At 48.1% G+C, this 26,825-nt stretch overlaps 1 protein-coding gene across 2 annotated transcripts in view; it reads left to right on the plus strand.

Annotated features, from left to right (window-relative positions):
- Kif26b (kinesin family member 26B) overlaps positions 1–8,494 on the plus strand; it is a 429,378-nt gene extending 420,884 nt beyond the window's left edge. For both annotated transcript variants that reach the window (XM_052737777.1, XM_052737778.1), the window contains one exon: positions 1,663–8,494. In XM_052737777.1, the coding sequence (XP_052593737.1) occupies positions 1,663–1,811 (149 nt within the window). In that variant the 3' untranslated portion in view covers positions 1,812–8,494. The remainder of the gene's footprint in view (positions 1–1,662) is intronic.
- The last annotated feature ends 18,331 nt before the right edge of the window (positions 8,495–26,825 follow it).

The raw sequence follows: 26,825 nt of genomic DNA on the forward strand, positions 1-26,825 counted from the left end.
ATTTTTTTTTTTTTTTTGATGCTGAGAAAAACTAGCTAGAAGGTTACATGAAAGAGGAAGATACAGATTTTTTTTTAAAAGATAAATTTAAAACAGGAATGGGGGAAGAAATTCAAGGAGGCGGTGTGCTGATGCTCCCTGATGGGTGGCAGGACGTGCTAGAATGGCGAGGTGCTGGGGCCCACCTCCGGTTTAGTTTTTCCTCCTGCTGCCTCTTTACGGTGGGGCCTGAGATATTGCCTGGTGTGCTTCCGGTAGGGTGAGGCTCTCACTTCACTATACCAGGCTGAGATGCAGGGGCCCTGGATCTGTTTCCAGTCGCAGTCCTTATTAGCGATACGACCTTGAACCAGGTCCCTCTCTGACGAGATGGAGGGCTGCCCCTGTAGAGAGAGCGCCACTCCATTACAGCCCCTCGTGTTTCTGTAGCGGGGTTTGCACGTTCACCTCATTTGTGTTTTCATTCTTGTCGGTACCTCAAGGTAGACAGGAGAAGCGGGGTAGGGGCGCCATCACCTCCTCCACTTGTGTTGTTGTTTAGGAAATAATGCCAGCTGAGGTGACATTGCCCAGCTGCGAATCCAGTGTCAAGTCCCTGCCAGGCCGCCCACACCCATTAGTTGCTGTCCACGGTGCACTCCCCATGTGGCCCCTTTGTAGGACCCCTAGAACTGGGACCAGGCTGTCTACCACTCTGCTAAGCCATAATGAGGCAAAGGGACCCCAGACCTCTGCCCCTCAGGAAGGGAATGGGCAAAGACCTTCAGTGCTATAGGCCTGAACCCAATGCAAGACATCATGGCTATATGTCTCAACTTGTCTTTTTTTTTTTTTTTTTTAGGTTTTTCGAGACAGGGTTTCTCTGTGTAGCTTTGCGCCTTTCCTGGAACTCACTCTGTAGCCCAGGCTGGCCTCGAACTCGCAGAGATTCACCTGCCTCTGCCTCCCGAGTGCTGGGATTAAAGGCGTGCGCCACCACCGCCCGGCTCAACTTGTCTTTTGAGCCCAAGAGGATTTTAATTATTAATACACATGTTTCCAACATCATATCTACCCCCTAGGGACCCGTGAGTGAGAATGGGTCAGGTGATGGTTCATGCTGACCACCTTCGCTCTCAGAAGGAAAAGACAGGGAGACTGGAAGATTAAGCCCACTTCAGCTACACAGAGAGTTAGAGGCCAGCCTGTGTTGCATGAGACCCTGTCTAAGAAACAAAAACAAACCAACCAAGGAAAAGAGGCAGAGTCGGGATTCCCAGCCTGAGGGGCAGCAACACGTAGCACAGGAACAGGAACCTGCTCTTTCTGGGGAGGTGGGCTGTGCATGTCACTCAGGTGACATCACTCCTGAAAGGGAGACTCCTGCTGCCACAGCCCCCAAGAGCTGCTTGCCTTGGTCAACAGAGGAGTAGAGTGGGGACCTCATGAATCTGTGTTGGAGGCAGCTGGGGTCACCTCCCTATTCCTCAGAACTGTCTCCGAATGTTAAGGAGCTAGAAACCATGGTGGGTGTGCGTGCCTCTCCCCGGTGGATGCTGAAGACCAGGCAGGAGGGGGTAGTCATGTTGCACAACTCAGCGACCTTAGCGCAGAGGAGGCGAGGGAGTTAGCCCTTCCTTTAAGTAGCTCTCCCGTCTCCAGGAGCTCTCTTCTGTCTTTCAGTTGACTTGGAACAGGTCCTGCAGCTGGATTCCCTGGAGTACCTGGAGGCGCTGGAGGGCGTGACAGAGCGCCTGGAGAGTCGTGTCAACTTCTGCAAGGCCCATCTCATGATGATCACCTGCTTTGACATCACCTCCAGGCGCCGATAAGGACCGGTGGGCTCCAAGCCGTCAGTCCCTCGCTCCCGAGGACTTCAGCAGGACACCACCCTCCCAGGCAACACTCAAGACACTAGGATGAGGATGAAGGTTGGTGGCAGGTCCGGAGTGAGCGAGGCGCGGAAGGCGATGCTTCCTTTGTTTTCTGTAGGGAAGAAGGGTAAAGACACCAACATGTGGAAGGCGGAAACGATGGGAAAACCCGTGGGACTGAGAAAGCACTTTGAGGAACCTTGAAGAACTCTGTACCTAAGGACCGCTGGCGAAGGGACTCGTACCCTGCGGTGGTGAGGAAGGGGAGGGTGACGCGGGATTGCCATTGAAAGCCAAACACCAACTCGACGACCCAGAATGATGGATTAAGTGCCTTGCAAATCTTTATGATTATCCAAACATTTGTGTCCGTACTTTCTTGTGTCCGGATGGTGCTAGTCAAGAAGAAACCATCAAAACCGAAAGCTCAACCCAGTTTTGGAAATGTATTTGCAGCTTGTTTTTTTTTTTTCTTGGTTCTGACTTGCTGTTTGTCCCTCCGAAGTTGTGTTTGTAGTGGTATTGCCTAATCAGTATTGCAGCTGAATAAATGTTAACTGTCTTTCACAGTTATCCTGGGAAGGGCACTCAGAACATGGAAACTGCATTGGCATGAGCCCGTGTGTTTCCCAGGGAGGTTTAGAAGGGCAAGGAACAGGAGATGCCACCTTCCATGAGCAGCAGGTCGGTCAACAGTTCCAGGATCGAGCATGGAATGGGTGCACGTGAGCTTTAGTGATAAGGAGGGATGTCTTTAAGGGGAAGGGGTCTGGGTGACCCAGGCCCCTGTTCTTGTTTGTTTCACGTCTTTGCAGCCCTCAAAACAAGTTCATGTTCCTTTCTGGTCCAAAGCCTGTGGATGGAAAACTTGAACACCTTCAGCAGAGTCCTGTTTCTTTGTCTTCGTGATCTGTGGTGTTATTGATGCAGGGTGGAGGTTGGCTGTGTTGAGACGCTCTTGGGCTTACCCAGGTTCAGACTTGACATCCCTTTAGTAAAAGGAAGCTTGGGGTTGGAGTTGCATAGTTTTCTGTCACCCAAGGTCCTTCCTGTCCACTAGCAAGAGGTCAGCTCTCACCTGTCCTAAAGCCTCTGTATCTTGTCCCTGCAGCCTCGGCGTCCTGAGGCAGCGAGAGGAATCACATCCCTAAATTCCAGAACCCTGGTTATGCAGGACAGAGCCAAATGAATGGGGAGACCTAGATCTTGCTCTCCCTCTAAAACTGAGGACTTCGGCCTCAGATTACTCCCTTCCCTTCAGGGTTGTTGGATCATGTTAGGGATATAGGGCTGAGGCATGGAATGGTCAGGCATTGGATGACCACAGGCTGCTGGAACAACCAAGTATCCCAGGAGAACCAAGAAGTCTCCTCTCTCTCAGAGCCTCTGCAGCCTGCCTGTGCATATACATGCTCAGGGTTTTGGAAAGAGGACTCAGCATCCTCGCCCCCTCCCCCCTCCCCCACTAACCAACTCCTCAATCCCAGATGCTCCTCAAAGAGAAAGAACTTTGGATTTCTGCATCAGTTCTCTCTCTGGACACATGTATCCCAGCACAGCATGGTAGGTGGCCAGCAGAACTCACCGCACAGGAGCTGAAGTCATGTGAGTGCCATGACACTTGTTCTTTTACCCAGGACAGGGCATAGATGAGACTACCAGCTTGACTGTTCTAGAGGTCAGCCCTGTGGACCAAAAGGCAACCCCATGGATCACAGGTCCTGCTTTGCACATTCCTAAGAGTTGGTTCTTAGGAAAGGTATCCCAAGCTGCTGCTTGGATGGTCTAAGCTCTGGAACAGTCCATGCCCCACTCCGTGCATCCTACAGCTTTATCAAGTTGGTCTCCTGGGGCAGCAGGGCCTCCACAGCTCTTCTCCAGTGCCATTCTACAGGAGTCCTGGGCTCAGGGCCCACCTCGGCCTCCTAACACATGTATGCATGGGTCTGCTTAACAGCAATGTTCTTGGAAGCTTCTGGATCCATGGGGATGCCAGTACTATGAACATCTGTTTTGATTGCTGGCTTGGAATATATTTCTGTGTTGTTTTGTTTTGTTTCTCATGAAAGGCTTTGGTGTGGAAAAGTTTTAAAAAGTGAGCATGCCTAGATTTCAATTCCCTGCTTGAGAGGAAATTCATTTGATTAGTAATCTCTGAGCTTGGCTTTGGTCCCTGCCGCCCTTTCCCTTATCCCTGAGGTCATCAAGCCCCAGTGAATACTTTAGCAGGCCACCTACCAACAGAGCCCAGTGCCTTTGCTGGAGTGAGACCCTGCTGACTCATCTGTAGAGAGCAGACCCTCAGTCAGCAGGTTCTTTTGGGAGAGTGGCCCTCAGCTGCCTCCCATGGCGATCTGTTTGCATATATTCCAAACAACTTCATGCTATAGCATCAGTGGTTTGGCAATGGTACTAGGGTTACTTTACCACATCCACGTGGCAGGGCATCCCAGGGGATCCAACAGGCTGTGATGCAGGGAGATGTTTGTGTGAAATAGTGTGGATCTCTTGTTCGTTCTCATATCCTGTCCCTCTCCAAAGTAAGCTGTCAGCACCTGAATCTGCCATACTGCATTATCTTCACTGATAACTAATGGAGAAGCCATGCATCCCATGATGCACCTGTTCCCTGCCCTGCCCGTGAGCTGCCTGTTGGAATACAAAGAAGTAGTCCTAACAGCTGAGGACACTGCCAGTGTGTGGTGGCTCCAGGTTTGGTTTGGAGAAAAAGAAAGGCAAAGGGAATGTCAAGGAACTCACTTCTACTTCATACCTGTCCGTAGAAAGGCTGGACTTGTTTCTCTGAAATTAGTATTTAGGTACATATGCCTTACTTAAATTCTGTCCATTACCTCAACTCTAGCCCAGCTTCAAAGAATTTACTTTGAGGTTGAATTATTTGCAGCCAAGTAAAACTGAAAAAATAAAAAATAAAAAAAAAATCTGAGGCAAGGGGCATCATCCCTCCTGGAGGAAACCCTTAGTTCATTTCACCTGGGGGTAGGGAGAAGGGTGTTCCTGCTCCCAGGGAGCCTGCCTTTGCTTTGTCTTGGCTTTCAATACCCACCTGAGAGCTGAAGGCTTTGATCTTCTTCTTGAACCCTCCTGGATACCCCAGGAAGCTGTTTCTCACTTTCATCTCAGCAGAGTAGAAAAAGGCTGGCCCTTGTGGTTTCAACTCCAATTGCTGTTCTGAACATGGGGGACAAATGAAGCAAATGCAGAGGTGTGTCCCCTAGTGACACACCAATGGCCTGAGGGATGACCTCCGAGCAGGAGAAGGGCTCCTGAGCTAGAGACTGGGGTAAGGACCACCCTACAGCCCCAGGAAAGGGGCGGGGGTAGGCAGCAGAAATGTTCATCGGGCAGGTACCAAGTCCCATTGGTCATGAATCAGCCTGAAGCGTGGGGTCTAGTGTCCAGGAAGAACACTCATGCCGTGCAGGAAGGTGCTTCAAAAGGACCTACGTGCTCAGGGTGTGTGTGCTTGCTGCAAGGATTTCCATTCAAGCTTTAAGCAAGAAAAGCATCCGCCACGTGGGTGTGGATCTCATATCCCTGGGGAACAGCCACCTTCTCTGGCCTTCCGACTCTCATGCTCCTCATTAATTTGAGCTCATTCATAAGCCTTCCTCATAGATTGGTATTTCGAACCTGCTGTCTGCCCTTGACTTCCCGATTGGGAAGGTGAGGTTGGCGAGAGTCCACAGTTTGCACGGTGCAGTCATGGCCTTTGCTCATCTGTAATTGAGCCCGAAGTGGATGTTTTTTTGGGTTCCTTATTCCACCAAGAATTCTAGTCTGTAAAATAAATTACTAAAAACGAGTTCCTTCCAAAATTGGAAACAGATTTCCTGAATGTTGTTCTTTCCTTGGACATAATGCAAAAACATTGCCTCCCTTTTAGGGTAGTTTATCTTTGAAACCCCAAGCTGGGGCCCATTAGAAACAGGTTGAAAATCCTGTGTTTTAGGAGCTGATGCTAACAAAGCCATCCACTGTCATGCCTAGCAGCATGGCCCAGCTTTCCACATTGAAAGAGGTGCCCTCAGTGCTAACACGCGTGTGACAGGCACCGCAGAGGGAGAGGCCGGCTGGCTCGCTGTTCTCCGTGCCAAGCTAAACTGCCGAGGGCAAGATTCACAGGCATGATTGGTAAATGGGTCTACTTTTTTTTTTTTTAAGTAATAGAAACACAGTGTTCTTTTATATTACACGGAGTACCACTCTCCTTTTCTGAACAATATCTGTAACCACTTTACAACATTACAAAGCTGTTTGCAAAAAGAAAAAAAATGCATACATTGTATCCTTTAGCCATCTTCTTGGTGTGTCATACAGAGCATGCTTCGAAATGACAAATTCTGCATTATTTCCATAAGCATAAAAGCAGAATTCTAGCCCAGGAAACTCTCTTAAATCCAATATATCCTCTCAAAAGAAAAAGTTTTTTTTTGAAAATTCCTACAAATTAATTTATCCATCCCTGAACAAACACATTCTACTTTGGGGTGGACCTATGCAAAACCTGAGGTGATATCACAGTATTGGACAGAGTGTGGTACTGTGGGTAGGTCCAAGCCTAATAGTCTCCACATACAGCAATTTCCGGTGTCACGGTTGTGGAAGTGAGCGTTCCAATCCTGGAACTACGCATTTGTTTTAGTACACTTAGAATGACCTTCCCTGAAGGGATCTTCCTGCCTCTGTTCTCCACACTGCCAGCCTCCCACACTGCCAGCCTCCCACACTGCCAGCCTCCCACACTGCCAGCCTCCCACACTGCCAGGCTGGATTTACGGAGATGTTGTCATGGATTTGTAGCCTCGGATTGTTGCCCTGTAGTACCACTTGTGTTTCTGGATCTATTTATGCCCTCCATGTGTTTTGAGTTGAAATGTGTGCTTGCTCAGTCTCTGTTTGTCTTTTTCTTCTGTTTCCTTTACTCCAGCAAAGTCTATTAGCGGAGACATGGGCCAGGGATGGGAGGATGGATACGGACTGGGGTGGGATCTCCTCCTCCAAGTGCAGAGCTTTGCTTGGCTGTCACTCTAGCAGGCAGCCAAAGGGAGTGAGACAAAGTTCTTCCTTTCAAGTTGGCATGGTGATGAAGTTGGAAAGCAGGTCCCATGGGCCTCGGCAGCAGAGGATCCAGCTTCCTCCGACTGGGTCTCCTCACAGCCGCTGAGGAAAGTGCTGACAGTATTAAGTTCTACTCATCCCCAAGATCCCCAAGAGGTCCTCACCTTGGATAGATGTTGTAGCTATCTATTTGTTAAACCAAAGCACTTTAGTGAGTCTTACAACCCATAATACTTATGGCATGTGTCCCCTCACTGGATCTCTGAGAGGCAGAGAGGGGCTTGGGCCAGTAGTCTCATTTGAGAGGCAGCTAGAACTAGGAGGAAAAGCCTGGAGCTAGAAGGCAGGGAGCCAGGACCACATCTGCTGCCATCACTAGCTATAAACCTTGGGTGGGCTGCTGCATTTTGCTGGACCCCGGGTCCCCCTGTAGACAGTTTGTGGGAGTCATAAAAGCTGCCCTCCTGGGATAGTAGAAAAGGAAAGGAACGGTGTAATTGGTGGGACATGGTTTGAAGAAATTAGAAGCTCCCTCCAGAGTGGGGGAGGATCATATATAGATGAAGAAACCAACATCAGTAGCCACTGACTGGCCTGGTTCACAGAAGGGTCTCACAGCAGACCTGGGACATGAGCCCAGGCACCTGGGCTCTCTCTGTTAGACCACCTTGCACCCAGGGTGTGTACCTGAACACACGCTGCTCCTCTGTGCCAGTCTGTGTATATCTGTGGGTGTGTCTGTACAGAGGGTGTGTAACACAGATGAAGAGCATAAGGCAAAAGCCCCAAGTCTAATTCTATTTTCAATAGTAGACCTACCTGTGGCCTGGGACACACAAGCAACTCTTCGGGAACTCGGATTTTCTAAGTTGTAAAATGAGGACATTGTGGTCCAAGATCTTTGCGGTTCTTCCAGCTCTGGCTGTGAGTCCACGATGAGTGATGTATGTATGTATATATCGATATGCTTCTCTGTAGAAATGGGCCCACTGGGAAAATTGGAGACAAGGCCTGCCCAAGTGCATTGATTGTATCAGAATCAGCAACTTCACAAGTCCATAAGCCTTCATTTTAAAAGTTGATGGTGGCATTTACTGTTACTGTTTCAAAGTCACTGTTTCACTGGGTAGAGGATTGGTGCTGTTTTAAAAATTAAGTTCTTAGCTCGCAAGTGTTTGCTGTTAATTTTTTAAGCACAGTCATTTGTTCAATAGTCAAAATTTGAACTATTCTGCCTTGGGCAGGTCCCCAATAGTCTGTTTGCAGGTTGGGTTTTGTGTATGGGCTTTTACATAACTATATTAAAGTTAGCTGTTGGCTTGGTCATGATAAATATGAACAGATTGCCTGGAACAGTCCAGAAAAGAATTGAATTCTATAGTTCTCATCAACTGGTGACATGAAACCATTAAGCTATGTGCGATTTCCTGGTGTGAAGATGTTGTTTGCTGACTACGGTCTCTGACTTTGTGGCATATGAGGTATAAAATGTTGTAAAAAAAAATCTGGTGTTTAAAAGAATCAGACTATGGTGGCATTAAATGTTCACTTTTATTCTACCCAGAGTCACGCCTCCTTCTCTACCCAGTAGGTCTTTGTGTGCACAGGGTATCCAATTCAAGGACCAAGGTCACCATGCTAAAGCTACACCTTAGCCTGGTTGGGGTGGTGGTGGCAAGGTCCCCCAGGTCCTCGGGGACTCGCCTGTCAAGTCTCACTGTGGGGCTGTCCTCCAAGTCAGAGCCTCAGGAAGGAATGGATGGCGGTGAGGGCTAAGCCTCTGAATCTCAGGAGTGGTCCTCTGTCCCAGAGAGTCAACTGGTATGGTGTAGAGTCCACCTCAGGTCAGTATTTCTGGTGTCACAGAATCAGGGTTGCAGATGACTTGAGCCTGGACACAGGGTTCCTCATTACACTGGGATTTATCTCAACTATGACTAAGCACATTCCAGAAGAAGGAGAAAAAAGATCAGGACTGTACAAATATCTCCTAGAGCAACTCCTACCCCCAAGGACAGGCATCAACACATAGATAACAATGGGCACCTCCAGTCATCGGATGCATCAGTGCCTGGGGGACAGGCCCAGTGGCCACTGAAACAACGCATGCTCTTGCTCCTGCCCAGGACTGTTCTGCCTCCCTGTCCCTGTCCTGACAACCTTGCCTGGCTTGTAGGCCCCTAAGGCCCCTTGTCTTTCTCCTCACATCCTAGACAAGCCTTTCCTGGGCTCCCCAGAGCACCAAAGAAGCCATAGGAAAAAGTGATCAGGGTTCTCAGTGGTAACACCTTCTCTGGAAGCCCAAGGATTGTTGTGATGGATCACTCCCTTGGGAGAACAGAGAACACAGGGCATGGAGGGGGTTGCTTCCGGTCTTCTCAGACCTCCATTAAGACCTCCATCCCTCAGTTCTCCAGGGATCAGGCATGGCCTGGCATCTCAGCTTGTCCTCATTTCACATCTGCCCACTGAGGAGGGTTGGCCAGGACAACGAGTGTGGTCATCAGAAGCAGCTTTGACTTTTGCACTAGTCAAAGTAGAGAGTCTCTAGATAGCTATCTACATTGTGTGTGTGTGTGTGTGTGTGTCTGTGTCTGTGTCTGTCTGTCTGTCTGTCTGTCTGTCTGTCTGTGTCTGTGTGGGGTACACATGTGTGTGACCTAAGTGTGGGGGCCAGAGGTCAATCTCAGATGCTGTTCTTTGGGCACGGTCCACCTCATTTTTCGAGGTAGGATTTCTTACTGGCCTGGAACTTGCTGATTAGACTAGGCCAACCAGAAAGCCCCAGGAATCCTCCTGCCTCCACCTCCTCAGTGCTGGCATTACAAGTACACACCACCACACCTGGCTTTTTTGAAAACATGGGTTGGTTCTGGGGATCAAACTCAGGCCCTCATGCCTATGTGGCTAGTGCTTTCCTGACAGGCCATCTTTCCATTGTTTCATACAGGTGACCATGTATCTGTCAGAAGCAACCTACGAGAAGAAAGATTGCTTTTAGCCCATGGCTTCATAGAGTCCATCATGGCGGACCCAGGCAGGGTAGCTCATCCCCAGTGGTTCTGAGGGAGCAGGTGGTCCTACAGGGAAGCAGAAAGTCAGCTCCAGTGCTCCAGGCTGGTCAGTGGCCTCAAGTCCAGAGGTTCTATGCCCTCCTTAAATCGTGCCAGTACCCGAGGACCAAAGGTTCAAACACAAAGCCTGTGGGGGTGTTTCACGTCCAACCCATGATGTCTATTTCTATTGCTTCATCTCAGGGAGGACACCCATCAACCTGCCCGTTGCTATTCTGTCTCCCACAGGACTGTGATGCCAACCGTCAGCTAGCTGTCCTTGAGACTAAGACGTCATGAAAAGCCACACAAGGGCCCTTCATCCTGAATTAGCAAGTCAGGCTATTCCTGTTCCCAGAGAAGCTTTGTATTTTAGATAGGGGCTGTCACAGTGTCGGGGGCCTCCACCTTCTCCTCTAGCTGAAGGCGTTTCTCAAAAATCCTTATAAACATGTGGAACACTTGGAGTATAGCCACAGAGACTTAGCTGGATGTTATGACACTGCCAGCCGAGTTTTTCTTAGCCCCCCTTTCCTAGCATCCAGAACCAATCCTGTAGCTCACTCAGCACCCAGCCAACACCAGCTGAATGAAAGTCAACCAACCATTTTGGGGGAGCTGATGCAGCAGGATAGCCAGGAATGGAGGTGCAGAAATTTCAGACTCCCTTGAGGAAGGTACCAAAGGACTGAATTTGGAAACCCCTTATGGTGATATTTTATTTGTACTGAAATGTGATTTTATTTGTATGTTAATAAATAAAGTTGCCTGGGGGTCAGAGCTAATAGCAAGTCATAGCAGAAGCTGGGTGGTGGTGGTGCACGCCTTTAATCCCAGCACTTGGGAGGCAGAGCTATGCAGATCTCTGTGTGTTCAAGGATACAGCCAGCATGGAGACACACGCCTTTAATCTCAATACCAACCATAGAAGACCTGGAGGTCTGTATAGGCAGGCAGTGACGAGGAGGTCATGTGGTTGGGTTTACAACCAATGAGAAGGCAGAACAGAAAGTCAATAAAAAGACAGACACACAAGAAGTAGGCCTCTTGCTGAGGGGGAGGACAGCAGAGGCAGTGAAGGGTAAGAAAGTGTTTTTAGCTCTTAGCTATTGCTCTGATCTCTTGGGTTTTCAACTCTGCATTTGGCTCTGTGTTTCTATTTTAATAAGACGGTTACATCTACAACCCCTAGCTGACACGAAGCCCACAGTTCACAGAGGAGGGGTAGCAGTGCTTGGTACCAGGGCCAGACCTAGGCCCATGGCCTATGAGACACACAGCACAGCTGAGACCTCCCAACCACTGACCAGCCCTGGCTTCTGAATCCCTAAGGTGCTCTACTCCCCAAGACATGAAAGCCCACAGTGTTTCTGAATCCTGTGGCACCTCTATAAAAGCAAGCATTGAACAAACCTTTATGAACCCCCTTCTGGTCACTGGGATAAAAGAAATCCCGGGCTTCAAGAGTTCTGCCTAACTACACACAGTTACCCATGACCAACAGGAGAACACACATGATTATTATCAACAGCAAAGGCCTCTGCCCTTTCCTCCAGCGTGGGCCCAGGGCCGAGCCTCAGTGGGACAGTGTTTTCCAGAGCACAAGGAAAGAGGAGGAGGGAGATGACGGCACAGTGAGCACTGTCCACCTGCCTGGAGGAGGTGACTGGCAGGGCCCCCTGCTGCATCCTGGGGGAGCTGCTGTGTAGGGCCCGTCTGCAGGGTGCACAGTGGCTGCTCTGCTTTTCATCACTACAATTAGTGAACCGCCCTGCTCCTTCTTCCAGGGTGGGACCCAGGAGCTGGGTTTGTCGTTTAGTTTTTAACTGTTTGTTTTGTTTGAGACCAAGTCCCACTCTGTTGCCCAGACTGGCCTAGCACTTGCTGTGTCGTCCATGCTGGGATTGAAGTCACAGCACCTTTCCTTCCTCAGCCTCCCAGGGGCTAGGATTACAGGTGTGCTGCCATTAAGCTCTTTTGTTTTGAATTTTTTTAAACTGGATTTGTAAAGCTGGAACTAGGAAGTAAAAATCACCTTTTAGCTCACACCAGTGAGAAACACTGCTGCTATCATCATTAGTTTGTGTGCTTGTGCTCTCTCGTGCTCTCTCGTGCTCTCGCTCTCTCTCTCTCTCTCTCTCTCTCTCTCTCTCTCTCTCTCTCTCTCTCCCCCTCTGTGTGTATGTGCCTTTTTTCTCTCTGTGTGTACATCTCTCTGTCTCTGTCTCTGTGTGTGCATGTGTATGTGTTTGTGCCTGCTTCTCTCTGTGTGTCTCTGTCTCTGTGTGTGTGTGCCCATTTCTCTCTGTCTCTGTCTGTCTGTCTGTCTGTCTGTCTCTCTCTCTCTCTCTCTCTCCAAATAACCTTGAATATGACCCTGTCAGAATCTGTTTCCCCTCAGCCCCACCATGTGCACTTGCCGGAACAGCACAGCGCATGCTCTAACCACAGGACGGGGCCAGCTGCTGACCATTTCATCACGTGGCCTGGGGCCCATCGACGTGCCTCTTCCCAGTCATGGACCGTGGTGACCTTGTGCTTGCTTCCCACTGCCATCAGTTACACTGTCACAAACACACTGAGCATAAATCTCTTCTTCCTCTGACTAGGATAAATTCCTAGTTGTGAGCTAGCTGTAACAAGAGGAATAAAACATTGTTACAAGGCGCTTCACACACATCGAGTGGCCACGGTTTCAATTGTCCACTTGAACAACAAATAAAAGAGTCCCTGACGGCCCCAAAGGAAGTTTGATCTTCCTCCTTATTGTTGCTTGAGTTTTCCTGCCTGGCCCACAGTCAGGGCAAATCTCTCTCACCCGCCAGTAGCTCAAACCGGCAGCTGCCGCTCATTTGAGAGAGACAATTAGGAACTGTTTTTAGCTCCGTTTTAGAATCTTTTTTCTCAGTTTTTAGGTGGAAACTATTGCCACCACGTTGGATGCCATTTTTGCTAGAGTTTTCCTGCCTGGCCCACAGTCAGGACAAATCTCTGACACCCGCCAGTCCCACAGCCGCTCAAACCCGACCAAGTAAACACAGAGACTTATATTGGTTTCAAACTGTATGGCCGTGGCAGGCTTCTTGCTAACTGTTCTTACAGCTTAAATTAATCCATTTCTATTAATCTATACCTTGCCACGTGGCTTGTGGCTTACCGGTACTTTACATCTTCCTTGTCCTGATGGCGGCTGGCAGTGTCTCTCTGACTCAGCCTTCCACTTCCCAGTTTTTTCTCCTCCTTGTCCCGCCTACACTTCCTGCCTGGCCACTGACCAATCAGTGATTTATTTATTGACCAATCAGCAACACATTTGCCATACAGAACATCCCACAGCACCTTATACCTGTTTCACAGATTCACTTGCCCGTTCATTTCACACACGTACAAAAAGGAGTTTCTACACGGGCCTAAACTTCCCTTAGAAGACGCGCCAAGCTCTTGGCTGGTGCTTCTACATATTTTAACAAAGGGCATGTACATCTGTCCCTGAACTCAGCTTCTGGGGGCAGGAGTGCTTTCTGTGACTTAGCACCGAGTGGCACACAAATTGAGTTATGATGCAGTGGTCTTAGGTAAAGCTATCAAAGGAAGGGGAATTTTACATAGAAAAGAACCCTGTGTGTCCTGGGAATGTTCTCTCTCTCTCTCTCTCTCTCTCTCTCTCTCTCTCTCTCTCTCTGGACTCTGGGCTGAGGATTCCTGAAGCCAGGTGTTAGCTTGAGAACCATGGCTTGCAGGGGACTCAGAGGTCTCAGAGCATGTTTGGGTTCTCGTGTCAGAGTCGAGGCCTAGTCTATCCTGTCTGGTTTCTCCCAGGGATTTTTCAGTGGCTAGAGGCAGGCAGTGTGGGGGAGTACACTAGTGATCTGGTCTTTGCTCAGCAGGCCTAAGACAACAGTGGTTGGTTTTTGTTTATTTTCTGACAGTTTGACAGACTATGAGTCATTTATAAACAATAGAAACACATTTGGATCAAGGTTCAGGAGGCTGGAAGTCCAAAAGTGTAGTGTCAAGGTCTTACAGTCATCACAGGACGGAGTGGGGAGGGCACAGGCACAGGAGCAAGACAGCGGAAGGACACCTGGGCCATCCTCATCATGTCATCCTAATGACGTGGGAACTCTTCACTAGGTCCCACCTCTTAAAGGTCTCCCAGGAGTGCCAGGTTGGGGACAAGGCCCTTATCACACACACCTGGGAGGGGGCACTTAATATCTAAACTCCAGTAGTAACAAAACCTGAAGGGTTTTCTGTAGGGACTTCTGGAGTGGAGGGTTAGGGTTAGGCTTAGGGTTAGGCTTAGGGGTTAGGATTAAGGTTAGAGTTTGGTTTAGGTTAGTGTTTGATTTAGGGTTAGTGATATGGTTTGGGTTAGGTTAGGGTTAGGGCTTGGTTTAGGGTTAGGATTAGAGTTTGAGTTATGGTCAGGGATTGACTTAGGGTTAGGGTTAGGGGTTAGCTTTAAGGTTAGGTTAGTTTTAGGGTTAGGATTAGGTTGGGATTAGGGTTAGAGTTAGGGTTAGCATTGGGAATAATGCTTCAGTTTGGGTTAGGGTTAGGGTTCCGTTGTGAGTTACTCCACAGAGACCCGCAAATGCTCACTGAGGTTAACACTCCTGAGCCATGGATTCCAGTCCCTGTCTTTAGAGCTCTTCCTATAGCACGTCTCAAGGTTGGTGTTCCTGTTTCTTGCACACAGACAATTGTTTATATGGAGTACTTAATGACCCACCCCATCCAAATAACAGACCTGTCTTCACATTACAATCTCCAGGCTGGAAATTTGCCTCATGGTCTGCTCAGGGTCCACCTGTTCCTTCCACCTAGCTCTTCCAAGTGGTTGAGCGCCAAGTTTCAAACCCCTTCAGGCGCCCTTGAGAGGTGAGGTGGTCCCCAGCTTTCCCTTTCCCACACTAGTATGAACAAACCATTGGGGAGTCTTTGCCTCACCCTCTTTTTGAGCAATTGTGACCCCTAGTCACTGTGCTAACTCACGTCTGCCTGCCTATGTGAGAGATGAAAGGTCAGGTCTACCATCAATGAACAAGTGGTTCCTTCCCTGTGGCCTGGAGCACACCTTGGGGTTCCTGAGATGACTGTTTTGAGTTCCCAGGGAAGAGAAGAGAAGGACGGTATGGGAGAGGCAAGATGAGGTGGTTGTGCTCTGTCCCAGCCTGGGACCTCAGCTCTGGGTCTCCACCAAGCAGAGAAGAATGGTGTGGCATTGCGTGGACAGGATTGTAAGGACATAGCTGAGTCCTGCTAAATATTGTTGATATCTGGCTCAGTGTACTGTAGAATGTTCTACCCCGAATCAATTCTAAGTACAAACGCCCCTGGGAGGAGCAATTGGCGTGGGAGCCCCTGGTGTGAGCAGCCTTCGTGGCTGGCTGGGGAAAGACAGTCCTAGGACTGTTGCTGTTTCTAAGAAGGGATGTGCTGACTGTCAAGGCAGCAGAGGGGTCCTCTCTAAGAAGATGGCCTGCAGTGACCGTTATGCATTTAACTCACGCGCTCTGAGAAATTATGGATTTCCCATTCTCAAACTTTCCCACCCCTGAGTTCCTGTGTCGTGAATTTCCCTTTCTAGAGTCCTGAGATGCTAACTTAAGTAACACTCCTCATTCTCAGTAGATCCCCCTCCTTGGGCACAACCATTGGTCAGGGATGGAGAGGCCAGTCCCCTACCCTAACCACCTGCCCTTTGCCTACCTATTCACTGTCAGGTTCCAGGTTTGATGTGGGGGTGGGGGTCGGGAGCGCTCCATGAAACATTTGAAAAGGAAGTTTGTATGTCTGAGCCACAGTGGCCGGAGAAGCCACAGCCTCAGAACCCTCAGGGCTTCCCATAACACGGAACGGTCTTCATGCTAGTTCTGCCCCCAGGCAACTTAGCCATAGGGATGACTAAGGTTTGAGGGCTCTGGGGGGAGGGAGGAACATCCCTTTCCATGGAATTATGTTTGAAGCTGTCAGTAGAGATGGCCCTCTCCGTAGCCTCCAGGGACATCTCTCTCAGGGTTGGCGACAGCCCTCTGGTGTCATTTTCTTTCTTTATTTTTGTGGTGCCAGAGATGCAGGCCTAGAACCTGCCCATGGTAGGCGCCTGTCTGACCACTGAGTAGCATCCCAGCCCCTGTGCCATGGTCTGACCCCGACTCCTGTACAAGTCTATTATCGAGTGCAGGGCCATCGGCTCCCTGCTCTGTACATATGCATGCTGTGGTTCTGCTTCTCCAGGGAACCCTGACGAATACAGGACTTCCCCTCCCTGACAGTGGATCTGCTCTTTCTCTAGTAAAAACCCCCTTTGGGAGAGCCCAGGAAGGAAGGGGAAGGGGGAAGGGAGGCCTCATTAGGACCCTCCACCTGGACGGCCAGTGCACGGACCCTAATTACTGCACCTGAATTATTCTTCTGCTTGCAAAGGAGGAGGGTGTCTCTAAGGTCCTTATTAAAACACACGGAGCTTCTTAAGAGTGGCAAAATGAAAACACAGGAGTCTCGTTTGAGCTGACAAGGACATAAACAGGTCCTGAGGGCAGCTGCTGCCCAGTCATATCCCTCCGGGCCCAGCTTCAGCTGACCTGTGCCTCTGAGGGGAGCCCTAGGAGGGGTACTCTAGGGTGGAGGCTCTGCCTTTACCGTCTTTGATCCTGAGCTCTGGCAGGAGGGAAGGGCTAGCTGGGAGCTTAGTGTGGAAGGGAGACAGGCTCGTGGAAACTGCAGGAGGGGACTTTACTCACCCATCGCTCAAGTGTTGGTGGCCCTGCAGTGTGTCACACATGGTTCTGGAAGCCAAGCATCAACATCGAAGGAGATAGAGGCCATCCAAACCCTTGTAGACCTACAACATTTTTTCAGTGCCTGCCCCCTGGCAAGGCACAGTGGTGATGACAAAGCTTGAGGATTAAAAAAAAAAAATCCAAACAGAAGTAGTGGTTTATGGTCAATATTAGTTTGTACATTGGTTAATTCTTTTTCTTTTTTCCGCTTGACACAAGCCAGGGTCATCTGGGAAGAGGGAACTTCAATTGAGAAAACGCCTCCATTAGACTGGCCTGTAGGATTGGGGCGTTTTCCTGATGGATGATTGATGTGAGCAGGCCCTTCTCCCTGTGGGTGGTGACACCTTTGGCCAGTGGTTCTGGGCTGGGGAATAAAACAAGCCGAGCAAACCATGGCGAACAAGCCAGCACGAGCGTTCCTCCACAGTCTCTTCTGTTCTGCCCCCAGGGTCCTGCCATGACTTTCCTTCCAGATGGACTGTAAGAAATAACCCAAAAGAAATCTTTTCCTCTCCAAAGTGGTTTGGTGTTTTTTTCTTCATAGACACAGGGAAGCAAATAATACAGTCTAATATAGTTTATTAGGCTTCCCCCCCGCACCCCCCCCCCCCCCCGTCCTCCGGCAGTGCAGAAACTGACTTCCCTACAGTGTGGGGGTTGGAAGTTCAAGATCAGGTGCTGGCTTGGGCTCCCCTCATGCTGCACTCATTGGCTGGCAGTGGCTCCTCCTTGTTGTCACGCTGTCCCTTCTCACAGCATTCAGTGTTTGTGACCAAGACCCCCATCAGACTGGAGGAGGGCCTGCGCTATCAGCCTGGTTCGCATTGAATTACCTATTAAAAGTCCCTTCTGCCAACACGGTTAAATCTGGAAGTGCCTGTGGTTAGGACTTCAACATGTGAATTGAGAAGGAGACAGAGTGGAAGCCAGTTCTTCATCTGCCCCTTTAACTTGTCTCTTGCCAGTCAAGTGCCCCTTCCCTTTTTGGGGCCTTCAGTGAGGACTCTATAAGAGATGGTGGTGGTGGGAATGATAAATGGCATTTGAAGGCTTGGTCCTCGCTTGGTGGCCCTGCTCGGGCAGGTTTAGGAAGTGCGGCCTTGCTGGAGGAAGTGTGTCACTGGGGGCAAGCTTGTGCCAATTGGAGTTTTCCGTTCCCTGCTTGTGTTTTGGGATGTGAGCTCTCAGCTGTTCCTGCTGAGGTACCTGGTGCCCGCTGCCATGTTTCCTCACCGTGATGGTGGGGCTCTTATCCCTCTGGAACCATAAGCCTAAAATAAACCCTTCCTTCAGTGAGTTATCTTGGTCATGGTGTTTTAGCTCAGCAATAGAAAAGCAATTAACACAGCCCCAACTGTCCTTGAGCCCTTGAAGGATGGGAAACACTGGTCCATCACACACACATCCTACAGTGATGCTTTCTCATGCCGGGATATGGATCTGCAATTAGACCGGAAGCTTTCATCGGGCAGAGACACATCTGCTTCCCCGGTCTCTAGTACCTTGTCTTGCATAGAACAGATTTTTGATGTGCTTTTCAGTGGCTGTTGAACTCAACTGCCAGGGAACAGGGAACTAGGTATCTTTAAAGCAAACCAGGGTCTAGGAAGATGGTTCAGTGGGTGATGGCACTTGCTGCTAAGATTGACAACCTGAGTCAGATTCCCAGATCCTACATAGTAGAGGGAGAGAACTGACTCATTCATACACACACACACACACACACACACACAGAGAGAGAGAGAGAGAGAGAGAGAGAGAGAGAGAGAGACAGAGAGAGACAGAGAGACAGAGACAGAGAGAGACAGAGAGAGACAGAGAGAGAGACAGAGAGACAGAGAGACAGAGAAACAGAGAGACAGAGAGAGAGAGTAAGTAAAGCAAACCAGAAAAACAAAGAGCTGGATATTATTTAATCTTTAACGTTAGTTAAAAAGTCATGCCCTACATGGAGGAAGTCAACCCACAGCGAAGTCTCATGAATGTGTGCATGTAATGCATTTTATGTTAGTCTTCTTTGCTTTTACTTTGCCTTTTCCCTTTCTTTTCTGTTTCTCTGTTTGCTTTGGAGGCTTTGTTTTCTCTGGAGGCTTCTAGTTTATTTCGTTCTGCTTTCTGGGAGTTCGCTATGTGCTGAGTCAGTGTTCCTCAAGCCACCCTAAGAACCCAGCTATCCCGTGGTATAGAATATAAAGTGCAGACCCCCAAACCCAGGCTTACCGTGAGCAGAGCACAGTAGGAAAACCCTCAGGTCTCTCACCCTATCCACGGTTCCTGGGGATGGAGTTCAGGTCAGGCTTAGGTGGCAAGCAACTCCCCCCAGAGAGCCATCTCACTAGCCCAGACTCTAACATCTTTGGTATGCTGCCCTGCACAGGACCATTCAAATCTGGACATCTCTTAGGGGAGTATTTGCTGGACAGACTTGCTATGTTCACAGGTTTTACGTATGCACCACCCAGCCATGCTCCCCCTCCCACCTCACCCCCTACACATGTACTGGAAGGCACTGGCTCCTATGTTGACAAGGTAAACCGCCCAGGACCGCCTAGAGCATAAACAAAGCGCTCAGAGTGGTTGATCCTTAGGAAAAGCCATTCCAATTCACTGGTGGTGGGTCATGCTTCTTAACTCAGCCACAGGGAAATCCCAATTCAAGCAAAAATAATTCTGTCTTCATTATTCTGTGAATCCGGTGGATGTCTATGGTAATGTGAGCATGCCTCTTTGAAAGGAGAAGATGTTGCACACGTCTTAATAACACATTCCTGTCTGTTTCTTCCTGAAATGCTACATTAGCAACTGCATTTCATTGCTGGAACCCGGCTCAGGCCCCCTGCTGATGCTCTTACGGCCCATTATGAATGTGGATCCCTTCGGGGGTTGTACTTTGGGACTCAATTTGCCATAAAAATTGTCCTAAGTGTCACCTTCGTAATCGGAGATCATGTGACCCATGAAACACATTGAACTGAAAGATGGAAAGGAATGTCAGTTCCTCACTGTAAAAAGGCACTAGCCATTGTGGACGATGCGGGTTTCACTGTGTCCTTAGGGACGTGAGGGGTGAAGATGTCTCCTTCTCACATCCTTGAGCGGCGGCTGTGGGGCCTCAGAGCTCAGGAGCCCAGCCTTCCCGGTGAATATAAGAACACCCAGCAGCACAGTAGCTCAGCAATCATCCCCTCTACTGGATTTTTCTTTTTTGAAACCTAGTCTCTATGTTGTCCAGGCTGGCTTTTAAGTTCTAGGCTCAAGCAATTCTTCTAGCTCAGACTCCCGGGAGCTGGACTACAGGCTCATGTGCCCCTATTGGTTTTTGATGGTTCTTATCTTTTGAAACAAAAATTTCTAAGTATCCTAAAAAAAAATTTTATACTAACTCCAGATTTTTTAAAAAAAGCAGGTTAGATGTCAAGTATAGTTAATCATTATGGAAATCAAATTCACAATAAATTCCATTTTACATCCATTAGGGTGGCTATGATTGAATAAACAAAACAAAACAAGATCCCAGAAAACAATAAACCCTGTGTGGTAGATGGCATATATCTACAATCTTAGCTACTTGGGAAGTGGGGGCGGCATGTTGAACCCCTGCTTCAACAAAACAAAGGAAAACAGCAAGTGTCGGCAATGCTGTGGAGAAATGGGAACTCTTGTGCATTGCTGGAACAGACCTAAAATAGTTCAACTGCTGTGCAAAGCAGCTTGGAGATTCGTTCAAAAATTAAACATGGCTTGACCACACAACCCAGCGATTCTAGCTCTGAGTATGCAAGCGAAAGAACTTGCAGAATGCTTGGAAGTGTACAGGAAGCAGAGACTTTCCTGGGATACCTGCTTATCAGCTCACAGCAGTGCTCTGCATGACTGTCCAAAGTTGGGAGCAGCTCCAAAGTCCACTGACAGGTGAATGGACTTGGGAAATGTGACGTGTACATACACGAGATATTCAGTCCAAAAATGAAACTCTGCCATGCGATACGACATGGCTGAACCCCAAAGATTTGTACTAAGTGAAAATAGGGCAAACACAGGAAGGTGAGTATCCTTTGGCTCCACTTTGTATGAAATACAGAGTCTTTGGAGCATGGAAAACAAAAAGTGCCGTCGTGGTTACTTTGGTTCAGTGTGGTGGACATTTACTGTCTACCAGGCTTCACCTTGGAAAGACGAAAGCATGGTGGCAACATGGCTGGGAACAATGTAAATCACCTATTTAGGAGTACTTTCTGTCTATTCTTGGAAAGTTTCACACACACATGCAATTTAATTATATCCCCCAACTTTCTCCTCCAAATTCTCTCAACACTCCGACACATCTCCCTCCCAATGTTAGGCCTCTATTATTTTATTATTGCTATTAACCTGCTGAGTCCAATTAGTGCTGCCTATACGCACAGGGGTATAGGACTGTCCATTGAGGGAATGGGTCACTTGCCAGTAGACACACCCAAAAGAAACAGACCCTCCCTCCCCCAGCAGCTATCAACTGCCAGTAGCCTCTCAACTGGGGATGGGGCCTCCATAACCCCTTCCCCATCCACACTGGAATTTTAAACTCCCTATGCTAAAGTACATTCTGGAAAACAGCAGGAGCACTGAACACTAGAAGAGTCGAAAGACCAAGAAGTCAACCCAGGATTGGAGAGATGGCTCAGTGGTTAAGAGCATGCTCTTGCGGAGGACCTGCGGTCAGTTCCCAGCAGCCACCCCAGGCAGTTCACAACTGCCTATAACTCCAGCTCAAAATATTCTAATGTCTTCTTCTGATCTCCGTGACACTTGCATGCATGTGGTGTGCATACAGACAAACATGCAATACATATAAATAAAAATAAATAATCTCTTAACTGGAAAATAATCCACAATTTAGCAACAACAGAAACCGGTGGCCACCAAGGTCAGGAGCCTCTGCATGGCTTGGAGTGCCAGCGCTGGCTGCTTTCTTCTGTATGTCCACTTACAATACTGATCTTTCATCCACAATTCCTTGCCCACCAGGGGGTGGTATGTACTTTTGGATGGTACGCACTGCGTGGTGAGGATGAAGCCTTCCCATGCTAGGGGAGCCCTCTACCACTGAGCTACATTCCCAGGCCTGGCACACCTCCCTTCCCAGGTTATGGTCTGTGAGTCATAACTCCTCTTGAGTTTATGTTCTATGTTCTCATTCTCCTGCAATTCTGGAAGGACAGTTTTGTAGGGTATCATATTCCAGGAGCCAGTTATTCTCCTTCATTGTCTGAAAACACTACTCCTTCTGACAGATGGAAGTTATCTATGAACCACTGCTTGGCCATGCTTGAAAGCAAACTGCCCTTTTTTTCTCTTAAAAATCTTTAAGATTTTCTATTTTTTTTCTAGCTTTTGTCTAAATCATAATGATGTTTCTGTTGTGTCTTTTTTCTCCTTTTTGCTCATCGTGCTCTGAATTTGAAGTTAATGCTCTTATTGGAGGAATTCATGACCTTGTGTGCTCAGGTTGGCCCCTGTATTCTTGCTCTTCCTTCTCTGTGGTTCTTCCACCCAGTGTATGGTGGATCTTGTCTGTCTAACTCCCACATCGGGTGTCTACTAGACTTCCCATGTGTTCCTCCCTCTGAACCGCATAAGGGACAACTTCTAAACGTCTTCCAGCCCACACTTGCTTCTTTTTCTTTCCACTGTGATCCATCTTCTGACAAGGACATCCATTGCCGCTTTGATTTCAGAAATTAGTTTCCACCTCTAGGCTCTGTATGGTTCTATTCAGATATAGAATGTCACTTTAAAAATGTCTATTTTATTAATTCTTTGAGAATTCCATGCGTGCATGATGTACTGATCATATTCACATACCCCACTTCTCTGCTTAACTCCCCACAGACCCACCTCTGCCACCTCCCCAGCTTGTCCCTACTTCAAGTGTAATTTGTGCTGCCCATGTACTTGGGTGTGGCACCATCTGGAGCACGGTAGACCTAACAGGAACCATGTTCTTAAAGAAAACCAGCTCTCTCCCCGTGCCCAGCAGACATTAATTGTCAATAGTTCATCAACTATGGGTGGGTGCTCATGAACCCATCTTCCCACTTTTATGATATGAAGTTGGTCTCTAGTTTCCAGAATTCTATAATTGACTTATTTCCATGATGTGAAATCTAAGTCTGTTTCTCCGGGCTCTAATTCAAGTTGCTTTGGATCTCAAGTTGCTGATTACCATGGGCAAGGTCATTTGCTGACCTTGAATGATGACTTTGGGGCTTCCTGAAGTGGTGGTGGCAGACTTGCTTCTGAAGCTGTCTACTGATTTCTCCCAGACCCCTGGGAAGCCTGCTGCTTGGAGACAACTTGGAATCAGTTTGAAGTGAGATGTCTCTTGCTCAACCCGGCTTTCCCTGCCTAGACTGAAGCTTATACAGGTGCTGGTGGTACAGGAGGCCTTTGCCATCCCTCCTTCCATTTATCATTCATGCACATGTCACAGCATGGCCATTTCTCCTCACAGTAAATGCTCAGTCCACGTGGCAGCCATGTGGGGTCTCAGCGCAACATGGACAGGCTCTCCTCTATGTCTGCCCTGCTCAGGGAGGTTAGGAACCATAGCTACTGACCCTTTCCCAGGAAAGCTTCTGATGTCTGAGTCTGTGGCACTGACAAACGCCTTTGGGGACAGTTTTGGCACTTTGCCCTCTATCTAATCCCTCATCTCCTCATCGGCCTAGATTCTCCTCCACTGCCTTTAGATTTCTCCAATGTTTCAAAAATTACCTGCTCCCTTTTCACCGTTTTAATGGAAAGCTTTGCCTCAGGACCCTCCTGTTCTTCAACGGGAAGCCATGAAGGACAGAGCAGGTGCATGGAATCCTACCTTAAATTATAAACAGAGAGACACAGGAAAAGATAGATGTGGAAGCTGGAGCCTTGTCCAAGCAAAAGAAGACAATTTGATGGAAAAATACGTAGCAAGGAAAAAGAATTAAAATTCTCTCACATCTTTAATATTCCCAGAGGGGTAATACACTGAGATCGGAGAATAGGACAACACTTTTTAAAAACACTAAACTAGTGTTTTTCCTGTCGTTTTCTCCTTTAGTGAACAAAAGATAAGCAAGAATTCTTGCAAATTCCTAGTAGCAGTAGTGGAACTCAGAGAATCCTAAAAAATGTGACAATAAAATGGAGACTATTTACCATAATGCTAAGCAAAAATATAAAAACAAAGAACTCCAGAGAGCTAAGGCCACACAATCGCCTCATAGGAGAGATTACTTGCAGTTTTTAGTCTAGATTTACTTTAAAAGGAAAAAAAATAATTTTTTATTATTTTATTTGTAAGCATTTGCTTGCATGTATGTCCATGCATCCCATGTGTGCCTAGTATCTTGAAAGTCAGAAGAGGGCAACATATCTCTTGGAATTGGAGTTACAGACAGTTGTGAGCTGCCATTATAAGTGCTGGGAATTGAACTTGGGTCCTCTGAAAGAGCAGCTAGTGCTCTTAACTGCTAAGCCATCTCTCCAGCCCCTATATTTGCTACTTAAAAATCATTTACAATTAGCATGCAATGCATGCAGGCTTCGTTGTGGCATTTTTATACTTAGGCTCATATATTTGTGGGTGGGCCCTCCTCTGCTGTATCTCCCCCCTTTTCACTTTCATACCGTATACATTCTATTATCCTCTCCTTACATTCCCTCCAACTTCCATTTCCCCCTCACATGGTCTCCTACAGTGATATTCTTATGCATTTGTACACACACACACACACACACACACACACACACACACACACACACACACACACACACACAGGGTCCTGAGGTTGGAATGCTAGTCCAGCTGGAGTGGAATGTTAGGTTCATGCAGGACTCCAGAAGGACAGGACATTGTAGCTCAAGGGCCAGAAGACTAGATCCAGAGTAGCTAGCAATGGAGATCCACTCTAAGATTCTGAGCAGAGGTGTTTCAAGAGGACACGATGAAGCAAGCATCTGAGAGGCCCCTCTGCAGCTCTGAGGGAGGAGGAAGGGGAGGACAGCAAGGGAGAGGAATGAGGCATCTTTTCAGCTGCTGAGGGATGATGCTGGAGCCTGTGAAGTTTCTGGGAATGGATATGAGATTTAGAAGGTACTTCAGGGGATGGATAGGACGTTTTATTCCCTTGGTAGAGGAGAAGGGAGAGTCAGCAACTGAGTGATGGAGTCCTGAGGTGACCACAGAGAGAGAGGCACCCACTGCTTTGGATTAGTAGTGAACATGCTGGGAGCATCATCTCCCTGATGTTTACAGAGCCCCAAATGTTAAGGGGGTGTTCTAGTTTGGAGGTGTTGCTTGTTCTTCCATCATCTTGACCTCTTCTAGACCTCAGAGGAAAGGAGGGGTCCAATGTCATCCAGAAGCATCCTTCATGAGGATTTCATGGTGTCCCACAGACAATGTCCAGAACCCTCTCCCTGCAGAATCCCAGTGGGCTCCCCCGTGGGAGCCTAACACCCATTCCTGACTGGACTCCGAAGGAATTTTCAAGACATCTGGTCCTGCCTGGAATTGCCCTCCCTCCCTGCAGCTAGTCTAACCGGGGCCTGTGTTTTACAGCTGTCTGTCTGCTGCTCAGAGAAGTGAGGTCTGAGTAGCCACCACGCGTGGGTTCCCAAGCAGCTTCCTCCCCACACTCTTGGCATTCATGTGGCACGGCTATAAATTATGCCCGGCGTGTTCATTTTCAGTTTGAATGTGTTCTCATCCCAGAGGAGCGACTAATGGCGTCAAGTTACTGATGTGAAAAAAGCCTGCCGCTACAATGACTATGGATTAATGAAACAGTCTCACGGAGGCTGGGGCCGCAATCAATCCTCAGCCACTGGTAACACGGATTTTAAATGGTGTTCTCTGACCATTTCCCTCTTTGCCAAAATTATTTTGCTATAATTTTATTGGGCAAATGTTTACCTCTGCTTAAATGTTTGCTTTTTATTAAAACTGGGTGCACGCAGGGCGCCTCCATCCCCACACACTGCAAGCTGGCAGAGAGGGATTTCAAAGCCCATCAGACTTTCTCTAGGAGGCGTGAAAACAAATCTCTTAATCCAGGATCATCGGCGACTGATAAATTTCGTTCAGGAAGTTGGCGAGCACAGCATCCTTCCTATCCATGAACTCTGCCCATGGGCCATGTAAGTTATTCCCCCGACTTTCTCCTGCGGCCTTAGCATCTCCCCGGTGCATTCAAAGGGAACAAACAATGCAACCCTCTCCTGGTTTTCTTTTTTTCCCAAAACGCAAGAAGTTTACTTATTTATTTATTTAATGGGGATGACAAAGAGTTCACCGATGGGCTCTGGGGCGTTCTAAAAATTCTGGATCCTAATAGCAAGTTATTCTGGTCTGTTTCTGGAAGTACAGAGTGAAGATTTCGTCATATTTGTTAAGTGTTCAGTAACATAAAGATAGTTTCAGGGCTGCTATGGTGAATGCCGTAGACGGCACCATGCCCCCCACCTCTGTGCCTGTGCCTTGCAGTGGGACTGTCGCTGTTTCTACAGCAAAGGGGACATGTATCCATGCCTTGATTTGAAGTTGGCCTTGAGATTGGCATTGACCTATGGGACTAAAGCCAATGTGATGAAAGCAGGCTTGAAAAGCACTGGTCGACTGGGAGTTGATAGATCTACTGTTCTTGGAACTCTCCTGGCATGTGGACACAGCTAACCAGTCAACCTAAGGAGCTAGATCACCTAGCCACTCTGATTCTCCAAGCGATCTACCAATTAACTATATTCCTGGGACAAATAAGAAATGTCCAGCTCAAATTGCTGACCTATGGCAGTATGAGCTAAACAAAATTATGTTGAGTCTTTAAGTTCTGGGGTTGTTTGTTACACAGTAAAAGCTAACTGATACAAATTCTCCTGGACAGTGTACATTTTGAGGTCACACGGGTTTTGTTTGGTGTTTGTGTTCTCTTTTCCTGGAAATATCAGAATCATTTAAAAATATTTGTTGACCTGGGTAGAACTGGCCCTTCCAAAAGGGCTGAGGTCAAGGTCATCTCAGAGCT

The sequence above is a fragment of the Peromyscus californicus genome, unplaced genomic scaffold (assembly GCF_007827085.1).
Source record: "Peromyscus californicus insignis strain IS unplaced genomic scaffold, ASM782708v3 Scaffold_14__1_contigs__length_90479793_seg_2, whole genome shotgun sequence".
Classification (NCBI taxonomy): domain Eukaryota; kingdom Metazoa; phylum Chordata; class Mammalia; order Rodentia; family Cricetidae; genus Peromyscus; species Peromyscus californicus.